Here is a 23,365-nt window from a genome sequence, read left to right as displayed (position 1 = left end):
TAGTGGCCAGGGTCCTGGTCTGGGACTTGGGAGACCCGTGTTCATAAGACCGGCCATACTGCATCAGACCAATGGTCCATGTAGCCCAGTTTCCTATCTCCAACAATGGCCAGTGCTAGAACTTTTGGGGGAGTGCACAGAACAGGGCAACTATAGAGAGATCCACCCTTGTCTTCCCCTCCCAGCTTCTTTCAGTCAGAGGTTTCAGGACAACCAGAGCATGGGGCTGCATCCCTGGCCATCTGAGCTAATAGCCATTGATGGACCTATCCTCTATGAACTTATCTAGTTCTTTTTTGAACCAGTTATACCTTTGGCCTAGCAATGAGTTCTACAGATTAATTGTGCATTGTGTGAAAAAGTGTTTCCTTCTGTTGTATTAAATCTGCTGTCTATGAATTTCATCGGGTGACCCTTCTTGTTTTTGTATTGTGGGAAATGCTAAATAACTTGCACTTTTTCCACATTATGATTTTATAGACCTCTATCGTATCCCCCCTCAACCATTTCTTTTTCTAACCTGAACAGTCTCTTTAGACTGTCCTCATATGAAAGCCATTTCATATGCTCGATCATCTTTGTGCCCTTCTCTGGACCTTTTCCAGTTCCACTCTGTCCTTTTTGGAATGAGGTGACCAGAACTGGACACAGTATTCAAGGGATGGGTGCACCATAGATCTGTTCCCAGCTCTGCCCCTAACAGCTGTGTGCCCTTGGGTGAGTCATTTCCTCTCTCCGTGTCTCAGATTCCCCTGTACTCCCAGTCTTCAGCAGATAGCGCGGCTCTTGCTCAAGCCTCCTCCTTGTCTCCAGGACGGTTTTCTCCACACACAGATTTTGCATTAGGGATCTTGGGGAAGGTGATCTTTATTGTAAAGCATTTTAATAATCATCTCTACCTCTTATATGGTGCTTTTCATCAATAGATCTCTTTACAGATAAGGTCAGTGTCATTCTCCCCATCTTATAAATGCGGAAACTGAGGCACAGAAAGGTGACATGCACCTATGGTCACCTAGCAGCAGAGCCAGGACTAGAACCCAGGTCTCCTGAGCCTCAGTCCAGTGCTCTCTCCAGCAGCCCTTATACTACTTCAAGGTCTCCAGCTGACAAGTCCTGAGCAGAAGCTGGGGCGTGGCACAGATTGCCCTTTCTCTGATGCAATTGGTTCCTGTTCAGGGTGGAGGGGCCCGAGCAGGGTCTTCTCCTCCTTTACCTTTCAGGTTATATTTTCTTTTCCAAGTTTCCACTTCAGGTCTCCTCCTTCCCTCTGTTCCCCAGAATGCATTGCGGAGTCTAGCTGCAATTTCCCCTAACCCTCCTATGCTGTGCTTTGAGGCAGGTTGCCTAGAGTGTGTGGGGGGTGGCTAAAGACTTCCAGGGCAGGAGCCAAGAGAAATCCTGCGGAATGGAGTTGGGGAAAGGAAGACAGAGGGTGAGAAAGGCAGGCTCCTGGCTCCCACTGCGTTGAGTGTTCCATGAGGCCGTCTCTGCAGGAGGAGGAACGCTGAGTCTGTCTGGGCACAGAGCTCTGTGAGGGAGGTGGGTTGCACCGTGTGACGTGGCGGGAGGCTGTTTCCTTGTGATTGGGGTTTCTTTGTGATGTTTTGACGTATGAAGTGGAATTGGGGTGTGAAGCTGGGAGGGCAGTTGGGGTGGCTTAGATGGGCTTCCTTCTAGTCTGTGCTGCTGAGAGTCACAACCCATCTACCAGGAGGGAATTCACTCCAGCTTGTATTGTCTTTTCAGATTTGCAGTCCGCTGGTCTATGGTTTTGTGATCCCCTAAGAGAAGATGGCACAGCCCATACACCTGAACCAGAATCTCCCAGGTAAAGACACAGGCAGCTCCTACCTAAGGGGTACCAAGATAATGTGTTCTCCTAGTGCTCACCTCTGAATGTAGAGATGGGGCACCCCCTGCCTTCCCACGGAAGGAGATGAAAGGGGGTGACTAACCTCTTCCATGAATGCAAATGGCAGGGGCTGCAGACTAATCAGAGCCGTCTGCACCTCCAAGGCTGCAGCCAGGGCTGGCCTTAGGGAAAATGGCACCCTGGACGAACTTGTATTTTGGCGCCCCACCCCCCATCACTCCTGGCCCCCACTGGCTCCCTGGGCTTTCCCCCGCCCTCCCCCCCACATCACCTCTGGGCCCCGCTGCCTCCCCTAGTGTTTAATTTGTATTGAAAGAGATGCCAGAGGCTAGACCTCAGCCCTGGCACAAATTAAGCACTGGCAGGGTGGCCTGATACTGGCTGGGCACCCAGCTGTGAAGGCAACGCCGCCACCAGCAGCCATGCAGAGGTAAGGGTGGCCTGGCATATGGTGTATTGCCACCTTTCTGCGCTGCGGTTGTGGCTTGTGGTGCCTGATGCTCGGCATGTGGCTTTGCGCTATCACATGGGGGCTGCATCTTGCCAGAGCCCATGGCCCTTCTGGCTCACCCAGGGCACCATTTCAGATTTGGGGGAGGAAACTTTAACCATGATTCCAGGGACTGCAAAATATTCCGAATCCCAAGCCTTGAAGTATCCGTTTTGGAGCTTTAACTTAGATATCAGAAACACACGTTTGATACTTTGTACACTATCTTTATTAGAGATATATGAAAATAAATAAAATCCGCTTAAAATCTGTGTTACTCCCATTATCTGCTGTAGTCAGTTGTTTTTCACTAAAAACATAATTTTAACATATGTGATAAGGGTTTTTTTCTCTTTTATTAAGAAAGGGAATTTAATTTTCTAATTATTTTGGCATTTACGTTTACCGATCACAATCATGTGTGTGACTCACTGACATTGGACTCTATCATTGCTATTGGTATCAGAGCTGGAACTGCGTTTATTTTCATGCAAATTTTAAGTTATTTTACAGATATAACTAAAAATACAATTTGAAAATAAGCGACCTTCATCTGCCCAGTGTCTGTAGTTCTGTGTTCAGCTAATTTTTTTTAAACGGGCACTGCTAAGGTTAGTACAAGCTAAAGTTACATTCTAGGAGGATACTATTATTGGACTGTACCACTTTAAATAATGACTGACAAAGCACAATATGATAATAACAGTAATAATGATAATTACTCCAGCCAGGACAGGTTAGGCATTTTAGACCTCACTACTCAAAGAATTCAATGAAAGCATAAAGAGAAGAAATAAAATGACGAAATGCACAGACCAGTCAAAACACTAAAATAACAGCACTTTGAAAGAATAAAATGACAGAGAATATATGTGCATTGCAGGAAGTACCAACAAGTAACAACAACAAGATAAGTATGTGTTGGGGGGCGATGAGTGTGAGAGAGACAGCGTGTGTGAGCTGGGGGAGTGTGTGGGAGACCTTTAAGAGAGCGGCACTCATCAGTCTGAAGGTTCCTTCAGACACAGCAGCAGCTGCCAGCAGCTCCGTCCCTCTCTTGGTGAGCCCTGTCCTCACACACACACCCCGCTCTGTGGAGATGGGGTACATAGGTGGGGGGCAAGGGACACCCTGACATCAGCACCCCTCCTCCCTCCGCCTCGTACAGCAAATGGGAAGCTTCCAAGAACAGTTGGCAGGGGGCAGGAGCCGCGGGGCTGCAGACACCAGCAGAGCAGGAGGGGGAGGGGCATCCCTGCTCAGGAGATGCCCCGTTTATAATGGTACCCTGGGCTTTCTCCCAGTTCACCCCTATGTAAGGCTTCCCCTGGCTGCAGCCGTATCTGTCTGTGGGCTGTTGGTAGAGCTGAGCAAACCCCAGCATTTCTACCCAGCAGGAAATTCCTGTGTGTCAACATTTGTTTTCACACAAATCGGGATGAAAAGTTGAAATTTTGAACTTTTTTGTAAAATGGAAAGTCTGAGAAATTTTGATTTGGAAATGTTGAATCCTTTCACTTTGTTCAAATGACTCGAAATGCTTCTTTCCAGTCATTTTAACATGAAACTGCGTGGACCTGTTGTGGTGCATTGCCTCATGGGATTTCAGGAGCCTGATGCTCCCATTCTCCCTATGAACCAGACTCCCTGTCCAGACTACATCTCCCATGATGCACCACACAGCTTGGGCTGAGGGAAATCTACCCTGCGTTATGGGAGATGCAGTCCTCCAGGGAGGTTGGCTCATCGGAGAGAACGCAGGGGGCAGAGGCTGAACTACAAGGCCCTGTGCTTTAGGGAAATGCAGTTTAATGTTTTATTGAACAGATTTGAAATGACCTGTTTTGGATCAGTTCAACGAAATGAAATATTCTGGTTTGGGTCAAACAGAAACAAAATGGAATATTTTATTTTGATTGATCACTGATGGGAAATTGAAAATTTTTGGTAAAATCAAGATTTTCCCACTGAAAACTTCAACTTTGTGGAAACTGCATTTTGTTTCAGAAAATCACTGTGGCAGAAAATTCCCAACAAGCTCTACAATGATTCTAGTCGGGATTCAGAGCTAATCCAGTGGGAGGGTTGCACACCTGAGTCAAGTGGAGAGTGGACCCTGGGGGTCAGACACCCTCGCTGTCTGTCCATTCGTGCTAATGACAGAGGGTTTCCCTCAGATGCTCCGGGGCTGGGCCATACACCTGATTTGACTGGCAGCTGCACCAGGCAGGGATGGGGAGCTGGGCACCAGCACCCCCTCACTGCTCCTCTCTACCTTAACCCCAGATTGAAGGCCTTTTCATGAAGCATAGACTCCTAACCTCTCTCTGGGTCTGATCCACACCTATTGCCACCACTGCCCTCAATGGGCATTGGATCAGGCCCTAGGTCACTTTGTCTCATGGCTCTGTCCCTGCTGAACGTGCCCCAGTTCAGCATCCTCTGACCATGGACTGACCGGGCTGCTTCCCCTCCCTCTTAAGGACCCTGAATTAATCCTCACCCTCAAATTTGGGTGTGACACTCACATGGGTCCAGAGCAGAGGGCACCTGGGGTTATTCCAGACCCCTGCTTCCCATCTTCTGCCAGGTGAGAAAGCTCCAGGCCTTTTCGTCTAGTCTGGGCACCTACGTGAACTTTCTGTGGCATCAAACACTCGCCCTGCGTCCAGCAGGAAAAGCTGAGAACATGCAGACACATGGGTGCTGGAACAATGTGTATAGTGGGGGTGCTGAGAGCCATTGAACCGAACTGTAAACTCTGTATGTGATGGAAATCGCTTCAAGCCAGGGAGTGTGGCAGCCCCCCTCCCCCAGCCCCCCTAGTTCTAGCACCTCTGGAGACAGGGACAGGAGATGGGTTTGACGAACTTAGTCTTTTTTCACTGTACCAATGGTTTCCCTTTGGCTTTCCTGACAGATTTAGGTGGCCCCTTCTTGTACAGAGATCAGGATGATGGGGAGAAGAGCTCCTACTCTGTGGAAACCCCCTACGGCTTCCTGCTAGACCTCGATTTTCTGAAATATGTCGATGACATTGAGAGTGGCCAAACTCTCAAGAAGGTGCCATTGTACCGGAAAGCGAAAGGGCCCAAGCAGCAGCCCAGTTCCCTGAGAAGCCCCAGTGGCCACACCAGTGGATGGACCTCCACCGAGTCTCTGGCATCCACGGCCAGCGAGGAGGGAAGGAACGTGCTCCTATTATCTCCACACATCAGAACGCAGTCTGGGTCCTCAGAAATGAGAGAGCCCCTGAGCAAACAGGCTTCTAACCCCGTGTCTCCAACTCCAGTTATAAATCTCCTCCCACCCCCTGCCCCCAAATCCTTCATGCAAAATCCCCAGGTGGAGAAAACCTTGCAAGAGACAAGTAGGAGGTTAGAGCTCGAGCAGCTCCATTTGCTGATTAGTAGAGGTGCCCAGATGACTGGGCCACCCAGCAGTCCCTCTAAAACATGCATCTCTGTCTCCAGTACCGCTTCTTTTCACCAGACACACTCCTCCTCTGCTGTCCCTTCGAATGGAAATGGGGACAGCCAAGCCACACCTCCGACGGGCTCTATGAGAATAAGCCCTTTGAATTCTGGAAGGAGCACCCCAGCCACCAACATCAGCCCAGCGCATTTGCAGCATGTGCGGGAGCAGATGGCTGCTGCCCTCAAACAACTCAAAGAGCTGGAGGAACAAGTCAAGACGATCCCAGTCCTAGAAATGAAAATCTGCAAACTGAAACGGGAGAAGGAGAAGCTGATGGCGGGTTTGCAGGAGCCACCCCTGCCCGAAACGAGCGAGGCTTCTGTTTTCAGCTTTCCACCCAGGTCTCTTGGCGCAGGGGTTGCCAGGGCAAGCCAGGAAGCTCCTGCGGAACTGGAAAGGGAACTAGAGTCAGTGAAGGCTCGAGCGAGTAAAATCACGGCATTAAGGAGACTCACGGAGAAATTGTCTGCTTCGGACAGGAACGTGCGAGCCAGCAGTGCGGCTGCCCGCCCCGCAAGGACCATGGAGAAAGCATGTAAGTCTGTAGGTGTGGGCGAGGAGGTGAACATGAAGGAGGCTGTGTTCTACTACCGATCTCAGAAGCCATGCCATGAGATTCCCGTCGGCCAAGAGACTGAGACCAAGGATGCTGCAGTTTGGGTCGTGGAGTCCTTGTTAGGGCTTCCTACGGAAGCAGAGAAGGAAATGGAGCTGCTGCAGCACACGATTGGCCACCAGAGAGAGGTCATCACCATGATGGAAGGGCACTTGAAGGACGCGACTAAGGAGCTTGAGGAGTTAAGAGTAGAGGTTTGTTCTAGAAGGCCAAGAACTTTGATAGATAAGGAAATAATGGCCAAGCCTCAGATGGTAGAAGCACACGCAGAGGCTGCAGTACCAATGCAGAGCCAGGGGGTGGGCAGCCACTTGGAAATGATCGATAAGGGTGTGGATTGCTCATCACTGATGTTGTGCATTGGAGCCAACTGCAATTTGGAAAGTAGAGAAGTTGCTGTAGGTCCAGATTCAGCAGCCCAGTACGAAGAGAAGGATACCCAAGCTGATCTAGAGGCAGGAATCGATGCAGCAATGGAAGAAACCGATCAGGGTGTGGCTGGTGATAAGACTGAACAAACCCCCAGTGGAGCCGGAGAAGGCGGAAACCAGATGGACGTTGCTGAGTCTGTCGTCACCAGTGGCACTAAGGCCGCCATGCCTCGGGGAGGGACAGGGACCGTGGAAGTGGAGCAAGGTTCACGTTTAATTCCCCAGGACTCCAGGAAAGGCGTGCACGGGTCTATGTGTGCACCACAGGAAATGCCTTTGGAGAAGGACAATAGCACTCCTCTGAGTCCTGGGCCTGGTGAGTCACTTACGCCAGCATCTGCTGCCTGCTGACAAGCCTCGCCCCTGCTCAGGCCCTGGCAGAACACGCCCATTTGCATTTCTTTTCAGGCAGTAATTGGGCAGAAACCAGGCTGTTAGCTGGAGCCTGAACCCCCAGGATCCTGGTTCTCCACTCACTCACACCGGTTTGACACCGTCCCATTAACTTCAATGGAGCTACTCAGCGGTGTCAGTGAGAGGAGACCCAGGGTCCCTCCTTCCAACCTGAGAGGAGGCTGTGTTGATCAGGCATCTGGGCAGATGAGCTCATCATAGGTCATGTGACAGCGATTCTAGTAACCACGTGCTTCCAGCCCCAGTGAATCAGCCCAGAGGTTTGTGGGGTGAGTGAGGATCTGCAGGCTGGGGAGGGGGAGCGCTGTGTTTGTGCAGAGCAGGACAGGTGGAGCCATTGTGTGTGGGGGGAGGGGTAAGAGCGGCAGGGATTGTGCGCTTGTGTTTGGGGGCACAGGACCTGGGCATGGCTAGGAGCTCCCACACCAGGGCAGGCAGCCATTGAGAAATAGAGCCCCGAGTGCTGTGGGTTAGAGCTGCCCTCCTCGGCACATGCAGGACGCCGCCCGAGCCCGGGGCTCTGCTGAAGCTCGGGGTGTCCAGACGGATGGAGCAGCAGATTCCCCTGTGCTTTGTTACTGTCTAGTGAGACAAAGGCGGAACAAATTCCAGGCCTTCGGGGCGGGAGACGGAGCTACAAGTGACGAATCCCCCAGCCCAGCAGGCTCTGGGCAGGAAGCCTCCTTGCCCAAACCCAGCCTGTTCTCACCCCCAGCCTCTCCTGGACAGCCTCCCGTCCCCACCCAAACTCCTTTCCAGGAACTTGGGGTAGGGGGGTGGGTGGAGTAAGACCCTGGCCCTGTGTCTGTGCCGAGGCTAGGCTTTCCGCCGTGTGACTTTCCCATCTCTGTTTCCTCAGGCGCCCTGAAGTCGATCATGAAGAAGCGGGATGGGTTTCCAAAGAGCGAGGCCGAGGGCGGGAGGAAGAGTCTGCAGTTCGTTGGGGTGCTGAACGGGGAGTACGTGCCCTTCATTCCATCTCTTGCCAGGGTGCAAGCTCCAACACTCGCAGATCTCCGTAAACCACGTCCCAGTCCCACAGCCGGGCAAGAAGCTGCCCCGATTGCAATACGCCATGTGTGTGTTGGGGGCAGGGAGCAGCGTGAGCCCAGCTCTCCCTCTGCACAGTACGGGTGCCGTGAGAGAAGGTGGCAGATCTCACTGCAGTGCCCTGACTCTGCTTTCCCTCACAGCAGGTACGAGAGCACGTCCAGTGAGGAGGAGGAGGAGGACAGTGGAGACAGCTCCTCTGAGAAGATTTCACCCACCAGCTCTGACAGCGACGCGGAGGGCGACGCGAACACCTGGGACGAGGAGATTGGTGTGAACGTGGGTGAGACTGCGAGCAGCATGGAGGGTCCAGAGCCTGGCACAGAGCAGAGGAAGAGAAAAGGGGAGCACGAATTGGGGACAGAGAGCGCACCAGCCCTGGACCCCACCGAGGTGAAAGAGAAGTAAGTGCAGGGTAGCCTCTGCAGGGCTGGAATTTCTGCCTGGCACCCACTAGCAGCCAAGCTTCGTCAGAAAGGCCCAGTTATATGAGAGCGGTCCAGCCCGAAACCCCCTGGAAACAGAGGGGAGTGGGGCTGGAGGAGGAGTTGTCTAGAGCCCCTTCCACAGAAACATCTCCCTCTCAGCAGCGTCCAGGGAATCTGGGCCCAAGCTGGCCAAAAAAGCCAATTTTATTTCTGCGAAAATGTCCAAGGAAATGATTTTGTTCTAATTTTGCAATAGAAAATTCCTTCCCTCCCCCAGTGAACACCACAAAACAGAGCCACAACGTTCATCTCATTTCTGACTCTTTGTGGCCACAACTGGACCCATTTGGTGAAACATTTGAATTGTATTTTTTTGACAGGAAAAATAATTGAGTTTAAAAAATCCGGCCAGCCCTAATCTCAGCTGAATTGGTTAGTAAATGGATCGGCCATTGAAACTTATTCTCCCACCCTACCCCACCCCACCCCAGGGCAAGCCAGCATCTCCCAGCTGGGCGCTGCCTGCAGAGGCTGTTAGAGCCATCACTTGTGGCAACTGGTGAAGCTAAGGTTGCTAAACAGTTTGCATTCTCCCCCCATTTCCACATGCTCCTAGCTTTGTAAAACATTCCCCCTTGGGGGCTGGCATCTGCCCTGGTTGGGTTCTGCTAGTAGGTGAATCTTTCAGGAAATTGGAGCAAAACTCTGCCAGCTGTATCTGTGTTATGGGGGGTGCAGGGGGGAATTCTCCCTGCTCGGTGTTTTGAGTAGGGTTTCATTAAAACAGTGGAAAGTTGAAAACAGGCCTGGGTGCAAACTACTCTGGGGACATTGTTCTGTTGGGGGAAAAAACAGATTTCAGTTTAGCAGTCTGCCCCTTTGAAATCTGTGATGAAGCATGCACAAAGAAAGCCTCCTTTGATCTGCAGGTGCGCCCAGTTTGCTAAAGGTGCTGTAACAGCTCCTAGGGCCAGAGGGAGGAAGTGCACTGCCCTTGGCTGAGGCTCCTAGCAAGAAAAGCCATAAGTCCTCCAGGGGCAATCAGGGGAGCATGTGTCCAGGAGAGCCTTGCTGTACTTTTGAGAAGGGGTAGCATGTGTTCCCCTGTGCAGCCCTTCCCCTGAATGACTGGAAAACCATTCATAAATGGCAAGGTGCAAGATACATGTAATTTAGACAGAAAACAAATAAGAGGGAACATGATAATGGTATAGGAAATAATGAATGGTACAGAAAAGATGGATCGGGCACTACTGAAACAAGAACAAAGACACCTCCAAAGCAGAAAATTTAAAACGGAAATAGGGAGACTTCCTTTTTACACAACTCTCACTGCCTCTGGATATAATTGAGGGCAATTGCGCAGCAGGATTAAAAAATAGATACAACGTTTATATGAGAACATCCACATTGGCTAGGATTAAAAAACCCAGAAAGCTTGGAATGGATAAAAAACCCCTTGGACATCAGCCAACCACTAAATGATGAGTTAGGAAGACATTTCTGCTGTGGCCATGTTATACCATAATTGCCCACTTTAGGGTTTTTGCATCTGAGACTGGCCAGTGTTGGAGACAGGACGCTAAACTAGATGGAGCTTTGGTCTAACCCAGCTGGGCACTCCCTCCATTCCGGTGTCGTTGTTTGCTAGGGCCTGTAGTCATTTCTCTGGGAGCTCCTGGGAAGCAGAGACTGAAACACACGCTCCCTCAGTGCTGCAGTCCGGGAGCCTTTGGGCCCGCGCAGAACACAAATGGGATTCTGAATGATGGAAATAACGGCATAATAATAAGGGCTACCCCCCAGGAAGGCAGGAATCCAGATCGGCCCTTTGACCCGTCTAGCCTGACCCTCCCTGCTGCACTGGATCAGATATTTGTGCCTTTACTCTGGGATCCAGTCTCTGGCTGTTACCAATGTCTGATGTGTCAGAATCCCATGCCCAACACCTGAGTGTTGAGAGCGTCCCTGCTGCAGAAGAGGAAGGATAATCTTGTGGCTCTGGCACTTGCCTAAGACCCAGACGTTTTGGTTCAAAGCCTCACTCCGTTCCATGCTCCCTGTGTGACCCTGGGGGAGTCGTGGGCCCTCCTGTCTGGGCCTCGGTTTCCTGTCTGCAAAACGGGAAGTAGCAGATGAATCTGTGAATGTTTGTGAGGTGCTGAAATCCGCTGGCAAGGGGAGCCACCGATGCATCTGGCCGGTAGTGCCAGGGCGTGCGGAGGGAGAGGTCATGGCTGTCTCCACTCATGCCTGGAAGCAGCACATGGATCGTTTTCTTTTCTCCGAACAACCTGTTGAGTCTGTTGCTAATGAATTCCCCCTACCCCACACCTCCCATTTTGTGCTTTAATGAGCAACTAACTCAACTGCTGCAACCGCCCCCCCCAGCCTGTTCTGCCAGAGATTGAAAAGCAGTTCCTGGCTGCTCCTCGCACCCTGAGGCATGGCTAGAAGCTGGCCTGATGTTTATGCACATGTCCGTCAGGAACTCTAGGATCATGCTGTTAGCCAGCATCTGCGCCCACTCGAGGCCTGCCCCTGCTGTTCTGCAGGCCACCTCCTTCTCTGTGGTAACACTGCAGACAACTCGTCCTACCGCTGCTTTTCACAGGTTTGAACTGAGCCCAAGGATGAGAGAGGCCTGCATAATTGTGAAGCACCACCTCAGCCATCCCAGTGCCGTGAAGAGCAAAGAGGTGGTGAGTAGCAGGGGGTGCCGAGAGGTGGAGCAGCTGGGCTTGCCCTAGGTGGTCACTTCTGCGGTGCCCATGATCGGCAACACTGAGCATGAGGAAAAGATCTGTGAGCCAGGACAAAGGAAGACTAGTCATTCCCCTGCATGCCACACGCTGGACGCCCTACTCGCCCCGGAGCGCCCCTTTGGGTGTTGGGGGGCGTATTTTGCTTTAGTGCAGAAGGAATTGTTCTGGGCAGGTCTCTGGCCTGTGTCATGCAGGAGGTCAGATGAGATGATCACCGTGGGTCCCTTTGGCCTAGGAATCTATGAATCCCACCCCAACCCCTCCCTGTCCTTCTCTGTGCTGCACGCAGCCTTGGAGTCATGGTCTGAGTCACTAACCCCTCCTTCTGGCTGGGCTCAGCCTGACATTCCAGGCATCACAGACCCTGAGAGACTGGAGGCTGAACAGTCTGTGCTCTCTGCATCCCCATAACCCCACGGGATTTATCCAGGGCTCTCTTACCCAGCACACACAATCCCCTCAGCATGCTGGGAAAGCCCTGCGGGCAGGTACAGAGCCAGCTGCTGCCTGCTACCCATGTCTCCAGAAATCTGTGCCTTCCCTCCTGGGGCTTCCTGTCCATGGCCACTCCCAGCCCAGGGAATGCCTAGCGCCATGTGTAGAAGGTTCAGCACTGGCCTGTCCTCCAGGGCCTTGGTGCAGCTCGGATCCGTGCCATGTCATCGAGGGGGAGAGGTGTAAGGAATTGCACTGCTTTGCATTTGAGGCAATGGGAGGACTTGACTGGGGATGGCGCAGCCTAGGGCCACAGCTGCTCGTGGGAACACTGGCTCCCTGGGCTTTGTGTTAGGGTGAAACTTAGCAGAGGAAGTGTTGAGAGCAGAAAGGGCTTTGGCTGATGAGCACGTTCACTTGGAGATAAGCATTTCGCAGCTTGAGGCCTGCCGTTCTCCTTCCCCAGCTGTCCAGCAGCAGCATCCTCCTCCAGGAGTGGTTCCGAGTGTCCAGCCAGAAGTCCTCTGTCCCAGAGATGGTCGCCAACCACCTCCTGGCCTTCACGGAGGTCTCTCCGGGGATGCTGGCCCACGTGGTCAATCTCTCGGATGGGAACGGTAACACAGCTCTCCACTACAGCGTCTCACACTCCAACTTCCAGATCGTGCAGCTGCTCCTGGACACTGGTTAGTAGCCTTCTGCTTACCCCTGGGGCCCTGTGTTGAGCCTGGGAAGTGGGGATGGCTCAGCTGAGGGTTCTGCATTAGGAGACGGGAGCTGAGACCTTGGATCCCTTTGCAACAGCTGCCCTGCTCCCTGGGCTCCCCTAGGCTGCTGCTCCCGAGCCCTCCCAGGAAACACACCCACCCGGGAGCCCTGACCCACCACCTCCTCCTGGCAGCCGTACCTCCCTCTCCTAACGCCCCCTAGTGGCCAGGCTCTAGCCCGAGAAACTAGCCTGTGCTCGAGGTGTAGAACGCGACACTGGCCCGTGCCCTGTGGTTACAGAGACATGTCAGGTGAATTAGGCCTGAAAATGAACCTATTACACAAGCATTTCCCTGCCCTCAGCATCCATCCCAGGGTCCCCCGTTCCTCTGCCAGCAGATTCCTGCGGTGGTCGAATCTGATGCAGGAGAGCTGCCCAGGGGCACTGCAGGGCGGGTGCAGTTACAAACACATGGACGGGGTGTTGGTGTCTGTGCTGTGACAAGGGGCCTGATCTCGCTGCCCTCATTCGTGCCCCACCTGCAGTCCAAGGTGCCACCTGAGTACAGAGTGCGAGACGCAGCCCTGGCAGTGGCCATTGCAGGGGCATGTGAAAGTGGGTCCCTGTGCAGAACACTGTTCAGTGCAGCCATTAGGCATTTGTCATGAGCTCAGGTAGCTGAAGTAGCTTCTGCGGCCCCTGACGTGGCCCACCCCTGGCAGGGTGGGGAACAGAACAGGACATTCCATGCAGCAGCAGATCCTCCCGTCCCAGTCTTGCTCCACGCCCTGCATAGAGCCGCGCAGGGCTCCGTGCTGCACAGAGCACGTCAAACCTCCTTTGCAGCCCTAGGAACCCAGCAAGGGGTTCCCCGCAGGACCGCAGCTGTGGAGGGGGCTGGGTTTGCCTTACGTGCCCAGCAAACATGGACCGTAGGGCAGCGTCAAGGGAACGAGGCCTTTCCAAACGGCAGAGCAGCCCACGGCGAGTGGGTCTGACCCCTCGCCTGAGAAAGGTGGGGCCATGCGGTCTGGTGACTGCGCCGTGGCCCAGCAGTGCCAGCGTGAGGTGCTCTGCAGCCAACGCACATGCAGAAAGCAGACGTCCCAGTGCGCAATAGCTCAGCAGCCGCAGGCCTTGACTTGAGACGAGCTCTTGGAATCAGAACCGAGGGCAGTTCTGCTGCTGAGCGTTCTGGCCTGCTGGGGTCTACAGCACTCCCCCACTTCTCTTTCTGCAGGGGTCTGCAACGTTGACCATCAGAATAAAGCCGGCTACACGGCCCTCATGCTGGCCGCTCTGGCCTCAGTGGAACACGAAGACGATATGAACGTGGTCAGGAGACTCTTCAGCATGGGAAACGTCAATGCCAAGGCGAGCCAGGTCAGCGCGAGCAGGGCCGCTCCTTGCAGCACAGTCACCTCTACTCGAAACCCCCAGATTCAGCCCTGCTGAGCTCCCAGGCCGTGCCACTGCCCTCCATTGTTGGAAAGAACAGCTTGTGAGCAGATGGGCTGGCTCACCTGAGTGGCATGGCTCCTTTCTGTCCCCTGATGGGTTGCCCTAAGTTTTGGAAGCTACTCCTGCTTTGGACCAAAACAAGCTTTGTTTTACCCCGTGATCTCTGGGTGGGACAGGCTGGCTGCAGGCAGCTCCCCACGGGGCCAGGAACACGAGCCAAGCCAGCTTACTGCAGAGTCTCCGAGAGCTTTCCAAATAGCGCTTGTCACTGTCAGCAGCTGCGGACCAGATCCTGCGTGTGCTCTGTGCTGAGCACCCCATGCTCTGTCGCTGGCAGGACCAAGCATGTTCCTTGTTGAGATTTGCCTTCTGTGTGATGCTGCCCCTTTTCCGTGCATGGGGCCCCGAGGGAACCAGGACTTGGGGGGAAGGAGGGTAACCGGCAGACTTGGGGGATGGGCAAAGACATACAGGTCCACGGGGGAGAAGACCCCGGGGAAGTGGAAAGAATCCCTCCTCCCCCTGTGGGGCACATGAGCCATGGCTGAGTAGTCCCCGTCCTCTCCCTGCAGTCGTTACCCCCTCTGGCCTAGTCTGAGTCTGTGGGTCCTGGGGACATGTCTATCTAGGAGAGGTCCAGCTGCTACTAATATCCCCTCTCCCAGCTGGAGGGGACCAGGCCAGGTCTCTTCTGAGTCTCCGCTTGCATTCGGCTCCCCTCACTCTCCCCTTGCTTGCAGGCTGGCCAGACAGCGCTGATGCTGGCAGTCAGCCACGGCAGGCAGGAGATGGTCGAAGCCGTGCTGGCCTGTGGAGCCGACGTCAACCTGCAGGACGAGGAAGGCTCCACAGCCCTGATGTGCGCCTGCGAGCACGGGCGAGTGGAGACCGTGAGGCTGCTCCTGGCCCAGCCAGCTTGTGAAGTCTCCATTGTGGATAACGTAAGTCACTGCCTGCCCCACTCACCCCCAGGGACCACAATGCTGGGTTCTCTCCACTGCTGCATCATGCTGCATACTCTGATGTGCAGCCACCTGTATGACAGAGCTGGGTCAATTGCTCCGGGCTGGGGATTTTCCCCTTTGTTGGCCTGCAAATTATCCACAAACAGGGTTTGATTGTTCCCCGTGTATTTGCTGTCAGTGATTGTTTGACTAATCCTTTTATGTGAACAAACTTCAGCCTGTCGGGAGCTCACAAACCGCCCACTTGGCCTAGTCACCTGACATGGCATCTGATTGATCAACTCCAGCCTCAGGTAGTGTTTCTGCTGCCTGATGGACTAACCGGGAATAAAGCACAGTGCTTGCCCTTGTTTGCACGTGAAACCAAGGATTGTAAAGATCAGCTGTGCCCCGAACATTCAGATACTGCAAGGCCAGAGGGGCCCATAGTCTGATTTATACAACACAGGCCAGAGAACTGCCCCATGGAAGCACATGGAAACACAAACCCCTTCAAACAAACAGCCCACAACAAGGGGGCCAACCCGGCTGAAGCTGGCAGCTGCACTCCATGGCCAGGCCAAAATCAAGAGGGGAGGTGGGTCTGGCAGGCCCTGCTTTTTAAAAGCCATGCCGGTTCCCATTTAGAACCTGTCTCCTATGTCATCACACCATCCTTTATGCCAGCCCCCGGACCTTTACCTGGGAGAGAAGTTCAGTAACTTGCCCAGCCTGTCAGGTCCTGGCGTTTGCTGCCTGTTCCAGGGCATTGAAAGCTCCGAACGCTCAGTATTGTGTTACTGAAACTGTACCACTGTGAGCTCTCTGAGGAACCCTTTTCCTTTTCTTCCCTAGGATGGGAATAACGCCGTGGCCATCGCTCTGGAGGCCGGTCACAGCAACATTGCAGTATTGATTTACGCTCACCTCAACAACTCCAAAGCACAGTCACCCGTGAGTACCCAAAGGCTCCCCCAATGGAAACCATGACAACTTTGGCCCCATCTAGACCGTCCAACGTGCTGTGTAGGAAACAGGTCACCATGCTCACCGGGACCTGCTGAAAGCACAGTCCAGACATTTCCCAATTTGGCTTTTAAATGCAAATGACTGCTGAACTCTCACTGGGTGATAGGCCAGGGGGGTTAGCAGAGGTCCCAGCATTGGCCCTGTCCAAGCTGGGAGGCTTATGAAAACCTGAGACAACAGCATGGTGAACTGACTACAAATAAATCCAGCCTGGATCTCTCAGGAATTGAACTCTGTGCTGCCATCTTATAAAAGGGAGGGATGTTGCAGGGTGGGGTTCAGGGAGGAATAACAAGAAGTCACCCAATGGATCTGCCCAAAGGCAAGGTTAAGATGGATAGGAACTAACCTTTCCCATCAAGGTTAGTGGTGAGGCCTCCCAAGGGAAGTGGTGAAAGCCCCAGCCTTGGAATTGTTTAACCCTTGAGCAAGACCGAGCTCCAGGGTAGGCTCTGTGCGGACCAGCCTGCCCAGGCTGAGGGAGAATTATTTGTATTGAATATATTAGGAATTGTTAAGCAGGCAAAACAAAAGCTGGGATTTCCCATATGTGCGAGAACTATTCATGAGAACATAAGAATGGCAACACTGGGCCAGACCAAAGGTCCATCTACCCAGTATCCTGTCTTCTGACAGTGGCCAATGCGAGATTCTTCAGAGGGAATTGACAGCACAGGGCAATCGTCAAGTGATCCGCTCTCCAATGTATGTGAAACTGGCTTCTGACACCCAGGAAAGGGGGAATTCGGAAAAGGCATCTTTCAGAATGGCCTCAGAACTATGTGCCATCCACCTCAATGAGTTTGTGCTAAGGTCCCACTTGGTGTTTCGTTGGCTTAGTGTGGTGTCACTCAACCACCTGGTGGAGAGACGCGGGGGTGGAGTTCTAAGGAACATCCCAGAAGTTCCTCTCTAGCGCTCAGCTCTTCTGAAATGCAGTTGTTATTTTTCCATCTTGCCTCTAGACTCAGTAATTATTGCTCTCAATCAGAACAGCAGCTCTACCTAGTGCCCCAGTGACATACGCATACAAATGCATGTAAATCACAAGACATAGGAGGAAAGCAGAATCTAGGAAGTGAATGACATTGTTATTAAACTGTACGCGATTTTCTGCTGTTTGTGTTGATTGTATTATAAAGTTGGACTAACTGCCAGAGTTTTCAGCACCTGTCCTAGCGCTGGAGCACTGACACGCGAGGAAGGCTAAGAGCTAGGCTGGTATTTCTCAGGGTGGTTCTTAGCTGGGATGCATATTTTGGGTGAAAGTTTGAAGCAGACAGGTTCAGCCATTAGGGAGTTCTCTGAGTTTGGAAGCGGAGAGGTAATTTCATGCACTCAGATATATTTTCAGATGCTTTTTTTTGCACTTAGTTGACTCTGAAGCAGCATTAAACTTTTAATTGTGTCCTGTCCCTGGGCCGGGTGTAAGAGCCACTCCGTTGAATTGATTAAATTAGAAGAGATTTTTTTTTTAAACCCCCGTCCAGGCTTCTTCTGCAGTGACTGGCATTCTTCCCGGGGCTCTCCCAGAGATGCCCAGCTGGGTTACACCCAAGAGAAGGGGTGACTCGTAATATAGATGAAAAATTCTCATAAGGCATCAACAAGGAATTGGCTACTGAGCAGAGCTTATTTGCATGATGTCAAGAGATGTCAAGAGTAACAAGAAGGGTTTTTTCAGGTATGTTGGCAACAAGAAGAAAGCCAAGGAAAGTGTGGGCCCCTTACTGAATGAGGGAGGCAACCTAGTGACAGAGGATGTGGAAAAAGCTAATGTACTCAATGCTTTTTTTGCCTCTGTTTTCACTAACAAGGTCAGCTCCCAGACTGCTGTGCTGGGCATCACAAAATGGGGAAGAGATGGCCAGCCCTCTGTGGAGATAGAGGTGGTTAGGGACTATTTAGAAAAGCTGGACGTGCACAAGTCCATGGGGCCGGACGAGTTGCATCCGAGAGTGCTGAAGGAATTGGCGGCTGTGATTGCAGAGCCATTGGCCGTTATCTTTGAAAACTCGTGGCGAACCGGGGAAGTCCCGGATGACTGGAAAAAGGCTAATGTAGTGCCAATCTTTAAAAAAGGGAAGAAGGAGGATCCTGGGAACTACAGGCCAGTCAGCCTCACCTCAGTCCCTGGAAAAATCATGGAGCAGGTCCTCAAAGAATCAATCCTGATGCACTTGCATGAGAGGAAAGTGATCAGGAACAGCCAGCATGGATTCACCAAGGGAAGGTCATGCCTGACTAATCTAATCGCCTTTTATGATGAGATTACTGGTTCTGTGGATGAAGGGAAAGCAGTGGATGTATTGTTTCTTGACTTTAGCAAAGCTTTTGACACGGTCTCCCACAGTATTCTTGTCAGCAAGTTAAGGAAGTATGGGCTGGATGAATGCACTATAAGGTGGGTAGAAAGCTGGCTAGATTGTCGGGCTCAACGGGTAGTGATCAATGGCTCCATGTCTAGTTGGCAGCCGGTATCAAGTGGAGTGCCCCAAGGGTCGGTCCTGGGGCCGGTTTTGTTCAATATCTTCATAAATGATCTGGAGGATGGTGTGGATTGCATTCTCAGCAAATTTGCGGATGATACTAAACTGGGAGGAGTGGTAGATACGCTGGAGGGGAGGGATAGGATACAGAAGGACCTAGACAAATTGGAGGATTGGGCCAAAAGAAATCTGATGAGGTTCAATAAGGATAAGTGCAGGGTCCTGCACTTAGGATGGAAGAATCCAATGCACCGCTACAGACTAGGGACCGAATGGCTAGGCAGCAGTTCTGCAGAAAAGGACCTAGGGGTGACAGTGGACGAGAAGCTGGATATGAGTCAGCAGTGTGCCCTTGTTGCCAAGAAGGCCAATGGCATTTTGGGATGTATAAGTAGGGGCATAGCGAGCAGATCGAGGGACGTGATCGTTCCCCTCTATTCGACATTGGTGAGGCCTCATCTGGAGTACTGTGTCCAGTTTTGGGCCCCACACTACAAGAAGGATGTGGATAAATTGGAGAGAGTCCAGCGAAGGGCAACAAAAATGATTAGGGGTCTAGAACACATGACTTATGAGGAGAGGCTGAGGGAGCTGGGATTGTTTAGCCTGCAGAAGAGAAGAATGAGGGGGGATTTGATAGCTGCTTTCAACTACCTGAAAGGAGGTTCCAAAGAGGATGGCTCTAGACTGTTCTCAATGGTAGCAGATGACAGAACGAGGAGTAATGGTCTCAAGTTGCAGTGGGGGAGGTTTAGATTGGATATTAGGAAAAACTTTTTCACTAAGAGGGTGGTGAAACATTGGAATGCGTTACCTAGGGAGGTGGTAGAATCTCCTTCCTTAGAGGTTTTTAAGGTCAGGCTTGACAAAGCCCTGGCTGGGATGATTTAACTGGGAATTGGTCCTGCTTCGAGCAGGGGGTTGGACTAGATGACCTTCGGGGGTCCCTTCCAACCCTGATATTCTATGATTCTATGATTCCCCAGACTGACCTACTGGGGCCTGTCATCCCACTGCCCTAGCTGAACAGCGCATCGGGGGCTCGATCGAGAGGATCCCTTTGGTCCCACACACAGGAATGGAGGCTGTTGTTTCTGCATCCTAGAAAAGTTTAGTGACTGATGTTCTCTCTCTCTGCAGCAGGGGACCCCACCGATAGCCTTGAAGAGCTCTAGCAACCTAACAAAGAAGCATTAGAGAAGCCTTCACATCCCAGGCAGCTGGATTCTCCGGGCAGTTACTCTTCATAGTCCTGAAATCGGAAACTCCCCCATAATCTCATCACATCCAAGAACTCGAGCCAGGTCCATATGTTGGATCATCGCCCAAGGTTCCGTGTGTTTATATTCCTGTCCAGTGTGACAGGCGTCTATTCTCAGCCTAATTAACCCAATCTCCACTGAAGGGAAGCAACTTGCACTAATCTGTGTCATGGGGGCTGCTTGTAGAGTGCAACTGCTTACAGTGAAACAGAGGGTCACTTCCAGCATTTCCTCTCTCCTCCCCACCTTGATGCTCGTCTAGGCCGAACTGGGCACGTTGCCCTACACGGGGCAGCCATGAGCACTGTTTATAACATCATACCGAGAGCTGGTAGAAAAGTTGGGTTTCACCATGGAGATTTTCAGCAAAAATAGGAAAAAATCATCTGCATCTAAATTTTCCACAGAAAATTTCAATTTTTCAGTGGAAATTTGAATCCCAAAATACCTGAGGCTGAAAACAAAACGAAAGGCCAAAAATGAAAAGTTTGATGGGGAAATGCAGCTGTAGTTGCTCAGGTCCCGCTCTCCTCTGCGGGCTGTGTTGTTCTGCTGCTTTACGGCAGGGACACTCTGTCGTGCCAAGAACTCTTATTTAGCATTTGAAACATAACTGGGGGTGGCGGCTGGGCTGCTGGTCACTGCCCTGCTGCCAGTTCCTGCAACGTGTCTGACTGCCACTTCCTGGGTTTGGGCCCTTGCCACGCATATGCATGACTTCATTAGCATACTCCACGTCTTTCCTTTTTTTTTTTTCTTTTTTTAACAACTAAACAAACAAACCAATACCCTCATTGTTCATACCATGGGGAGATGTAATTCTGCTGCTGCTCAGTAGCTTTCAATGAGTCTTTTTGGTTTTTTTGACCATTGGGTCGTAATGGGTTCTCACCTCCGCTGGGAGTCTTGGAACAGCATCAGTTTCCCTTGGTCAAGGCGGCGTGTCTCCCAGATAACCGACCCAGGTATCCAATGATCTTGTGTCTGATAGGTCCACATCCCTTGCAGTCCCAGCAGGCAGCATCCCTTTGCTCAGTGTAGGTCTTATTATCAGGATGTTTCTAGTTTGGTGTGTAGGTGGTTTTACTGTTAAGTCCTGCACTGTATGCGGAGGTAGCTCATCCGGGACGTTTATCACCGGTACCGGTAAGAGATGCTTATGGCTCTGTCTCAGCAAAAATCCTTCTTTTGATCTCATGTGATCTTGGAGCAACCGGACAAATCACCTCAGCCTTATCCCCCCATGAACCATTATTCCAAATTTTAACTGATTCCCCAGGGCGTAGTTTCCCTCTGAGGCACCATGGTTTTGTCATAGTAGTACATTTTTATGCCTTCATCTTTCTCTTTCCTTCCATACCTGTTGGTGCCTCTGTTCTTTAGCTGCACCCTGTTTGATCTTAAGCTGAGAAAGTTGATTTCGTACCTAACACCCTGGCACAAGCTCTACAGGCAACTTACCACATTCTAAACACTCTTAATTTTCATGCCCCATTCTACAAGCCCAGGTTCCGAAAGGCAGAAGTTTGAAGCAGTATCTGCCAAAAGGAGAGTTATAAGTACTGTACACAGCCGTGAGCTCTAAGAGATCTAGAAGGGTGAAAATGTTGGCACCTGCCATCTCTCTCAAGATTTCATGTAGGTCCGTCTGTGATAATGCTCCCTTCTTATGTTAGTGTTTAATTCCTTGGGTTTGAGACACAAGTGAAAAATCCAGATTTCTTTTGTACTGTCACCAGTGATGCACCCAGTCTGTGGGTTCCTCAGCCCTTTCGGTTACTTCCATGGCTTGGAGACATTGCAGTTCTTCCTGGAGTCTGCCTCTCAGGGCCACAGGTGCCTTCCTAGCTGTGTGTTTTAAACAGTTTACATCCTTCTTCAAAGTTATTTTATGCATGACTGCCAATTTTCCCAAGCCTTTGAACACATCTGTATCTGTATCTACTGAAGTTTTGGTGCCTTGTGACAAGTTGTGTCCTGTATTAATCAGCTTGCATATTAGTCCCAACTGTTGACCTGATTCCAAGCCCAATATAGGTGTTCTATGTCCTATAAGAAAGATGTATTTAGTCTTTTCTTTCTTATAGGTGAGAATGAGCCAGCATCAGCCCACCACAGGACTACGGAGTCCATTATAAGCTGTCTGGACATTTGCCTGTTTTGTCAGTGGGGTCTTGTATTTTAAAGTTCACACCATTGTGCTGGTTGTACATTGGGGTCCATGCTTGTATCTACATTATATGTGATTTGTGAGCCATTAGTATTACGAGTGATGAACCAATTCTTGTCTACTGGCAGCTTTATGGTATCAACGTACACTGGCTCCTCACTGGAGCTATCACCATATTCCTGCATTGCATCCATCATTTTCTGTTGGCTGCATTGGTTAGCAAAATGGTTGTACTTGAGACACACACTGCACTTCTGTCCAAATGCTGGGCATTGTTTGTACACAAGTTTGGTTCCACATGTCCCACGTTTGTTCGGAATGGCCCTTCCACAGACATTTTTTTTTGCCCTTTCTTATATTGATTGGTGTCAGTTTATCACTTTTGTGTATGTGCGTCTCCTTGTCCTGCTATGCAGTGACCTCCTGTACCATGTCCCTGGTACCCTCTTTGCTTAAAGCCCATATTTACAGTTTTGCCTATTCTGCTGCTTTGCAGGTGTTTATGGCTTTTTCCAAAGTTAAGTCACCGTCTCTCAGTAAAGATTCCTGTAGCATTAGATTATTGCAGCCTAGCTCTAATCAAGGAATTGGTTAGGGGCCCAAAGATGCAAGACTGACTCTCTTATGCTTGAAGTCTGTGACGTAATCCTCAGTGCCTTTGTTTTCCTTTTGCACTCGTGTGGAGAAGATTTAAGTGTCTGTCTTTCTTTCTAGGAATGCGATGAGTCTGAAACTGTGTCCTTATCAAAATCTTCACTGTCCTCAGGGGACAGCTAGAAGCTGTTAAAAAGATCTAGAGCTTCCCTTCCAGTTACAGTTAGCAATGAGGCTACTTTTGGGGCTTCCACTCAAGGAGCCTGCACCTATTGCCATCATGTATAGAACAGTGTTTAAACCTCATCCAGGATTCCTCTATGTTCCCCATTAACCTGAGTTCCAGTGGTGGCTTTATGCTATCCTTTTTTTGGTCTGTGTTACAGAGGAGGTGGGTTTACGGAGCAGGGAGAGGGGGGAGCTCCTCTGATGTAAGGCTGCTTGAAACAATCCCTCTTTCCTTAACATGCTGCCTTTAAATGTTCTCCAGACCGTGCTCTCCCCTCTGGCCACTTTTGGTACCACGTGTTGTTCTGCTACTTTATGAAACGGATGCTGTTTTATAGAAAGGATTTTATTTAGCATTTGAAACTTAACTGTGGGTGGTGGCTGTGTTGCTGATCACTGCCCTGTGTTCTGGCTGCACCTGGCGCTCAGGTGCTGCAAGATATCAGGCTACCTCTTCCTGGAGTTGTGCCTCAGCACATAGGCTATGCTCCCTTGTT

General features: G+C 51.2%; 1 protein-coding gene across 1 annotated transcript; it reads left to right on the top strand.

The window, feature by feature from the left end:
- Positions 1–1,438: 1,438 nt before the first annotated feature.
- KANK3 (KN motif and ankyrin repeat domains 3) lies at positions 1,439–22,158 on the top strand. The gene is made up of 11 exons (XM_077842091.1): positions 1,439–1,542; positions 1,750–1,831; positions 5,287–7,206; positions 8,164–8,263; positions 8,498–8,758; positions 11,397–11,484; positions 12,449–12,668; positions 13,932–14,074; positions 14,893–15,093; positions 15,952–16,050; positions 21,964–22,158. Exons 2-11 carry the CDS (start codon positions 1,795–1,797, stop codon positions 22,012–22,014), a joined length of 3,120 nt encoding a protein of 1,039 aa, XP_077698217.1. The 5' UTR covers positions 1,439–1,542; positions 1,750–1,794; the 3' UTR covers positions 22,015–22,158.
- Positions 22,159–23,365: the final 1,207 nt, after the last annotated feature.

The sequence above is a fragment of the Eretmochelys imbricata genome, chromosome 25, assembly GCF_965152235.1.
Source record: "Eretmochelys imbricata isolate rEreImb1 chromosome 25, rEreImb1.hap1, whole genome shotgun sequence".
Lineage (NCBI taxonomy): Eukaryota > Metazoa > Chordata > Testudines > Cheloniidae > Eretmochelys > Eretmochelys imbricata.
Note: the sequence above shows the minus strand (reverse complement) of the source record. Positions and strands in the feature narration are given on the sequence as shown.

Bases quoted from the DNA above. Each gene is read 5' to 3' on its own strand.
- KANK3 (XM_077842091.1), top strand. From the start codon at position 1,795: ATGGCACAGCCCATACACCTGAACCAGAATCTCCCAG. The intron at 1,832-5,286 runs GTAAAGACACAG...CTTTCCTGACAG, and splicing joins CCTGAACCAGAATCTCCCAG to ATTTAGGTGGCCCCTTCTTG. The intron at 15,094-15,951 runs GTAAGTCACTGC...TTTCTTCCCTAG, and splicing joins AAGTCTCCATTGTGGATAAC to GATGGGAATAACGCCGTGGC.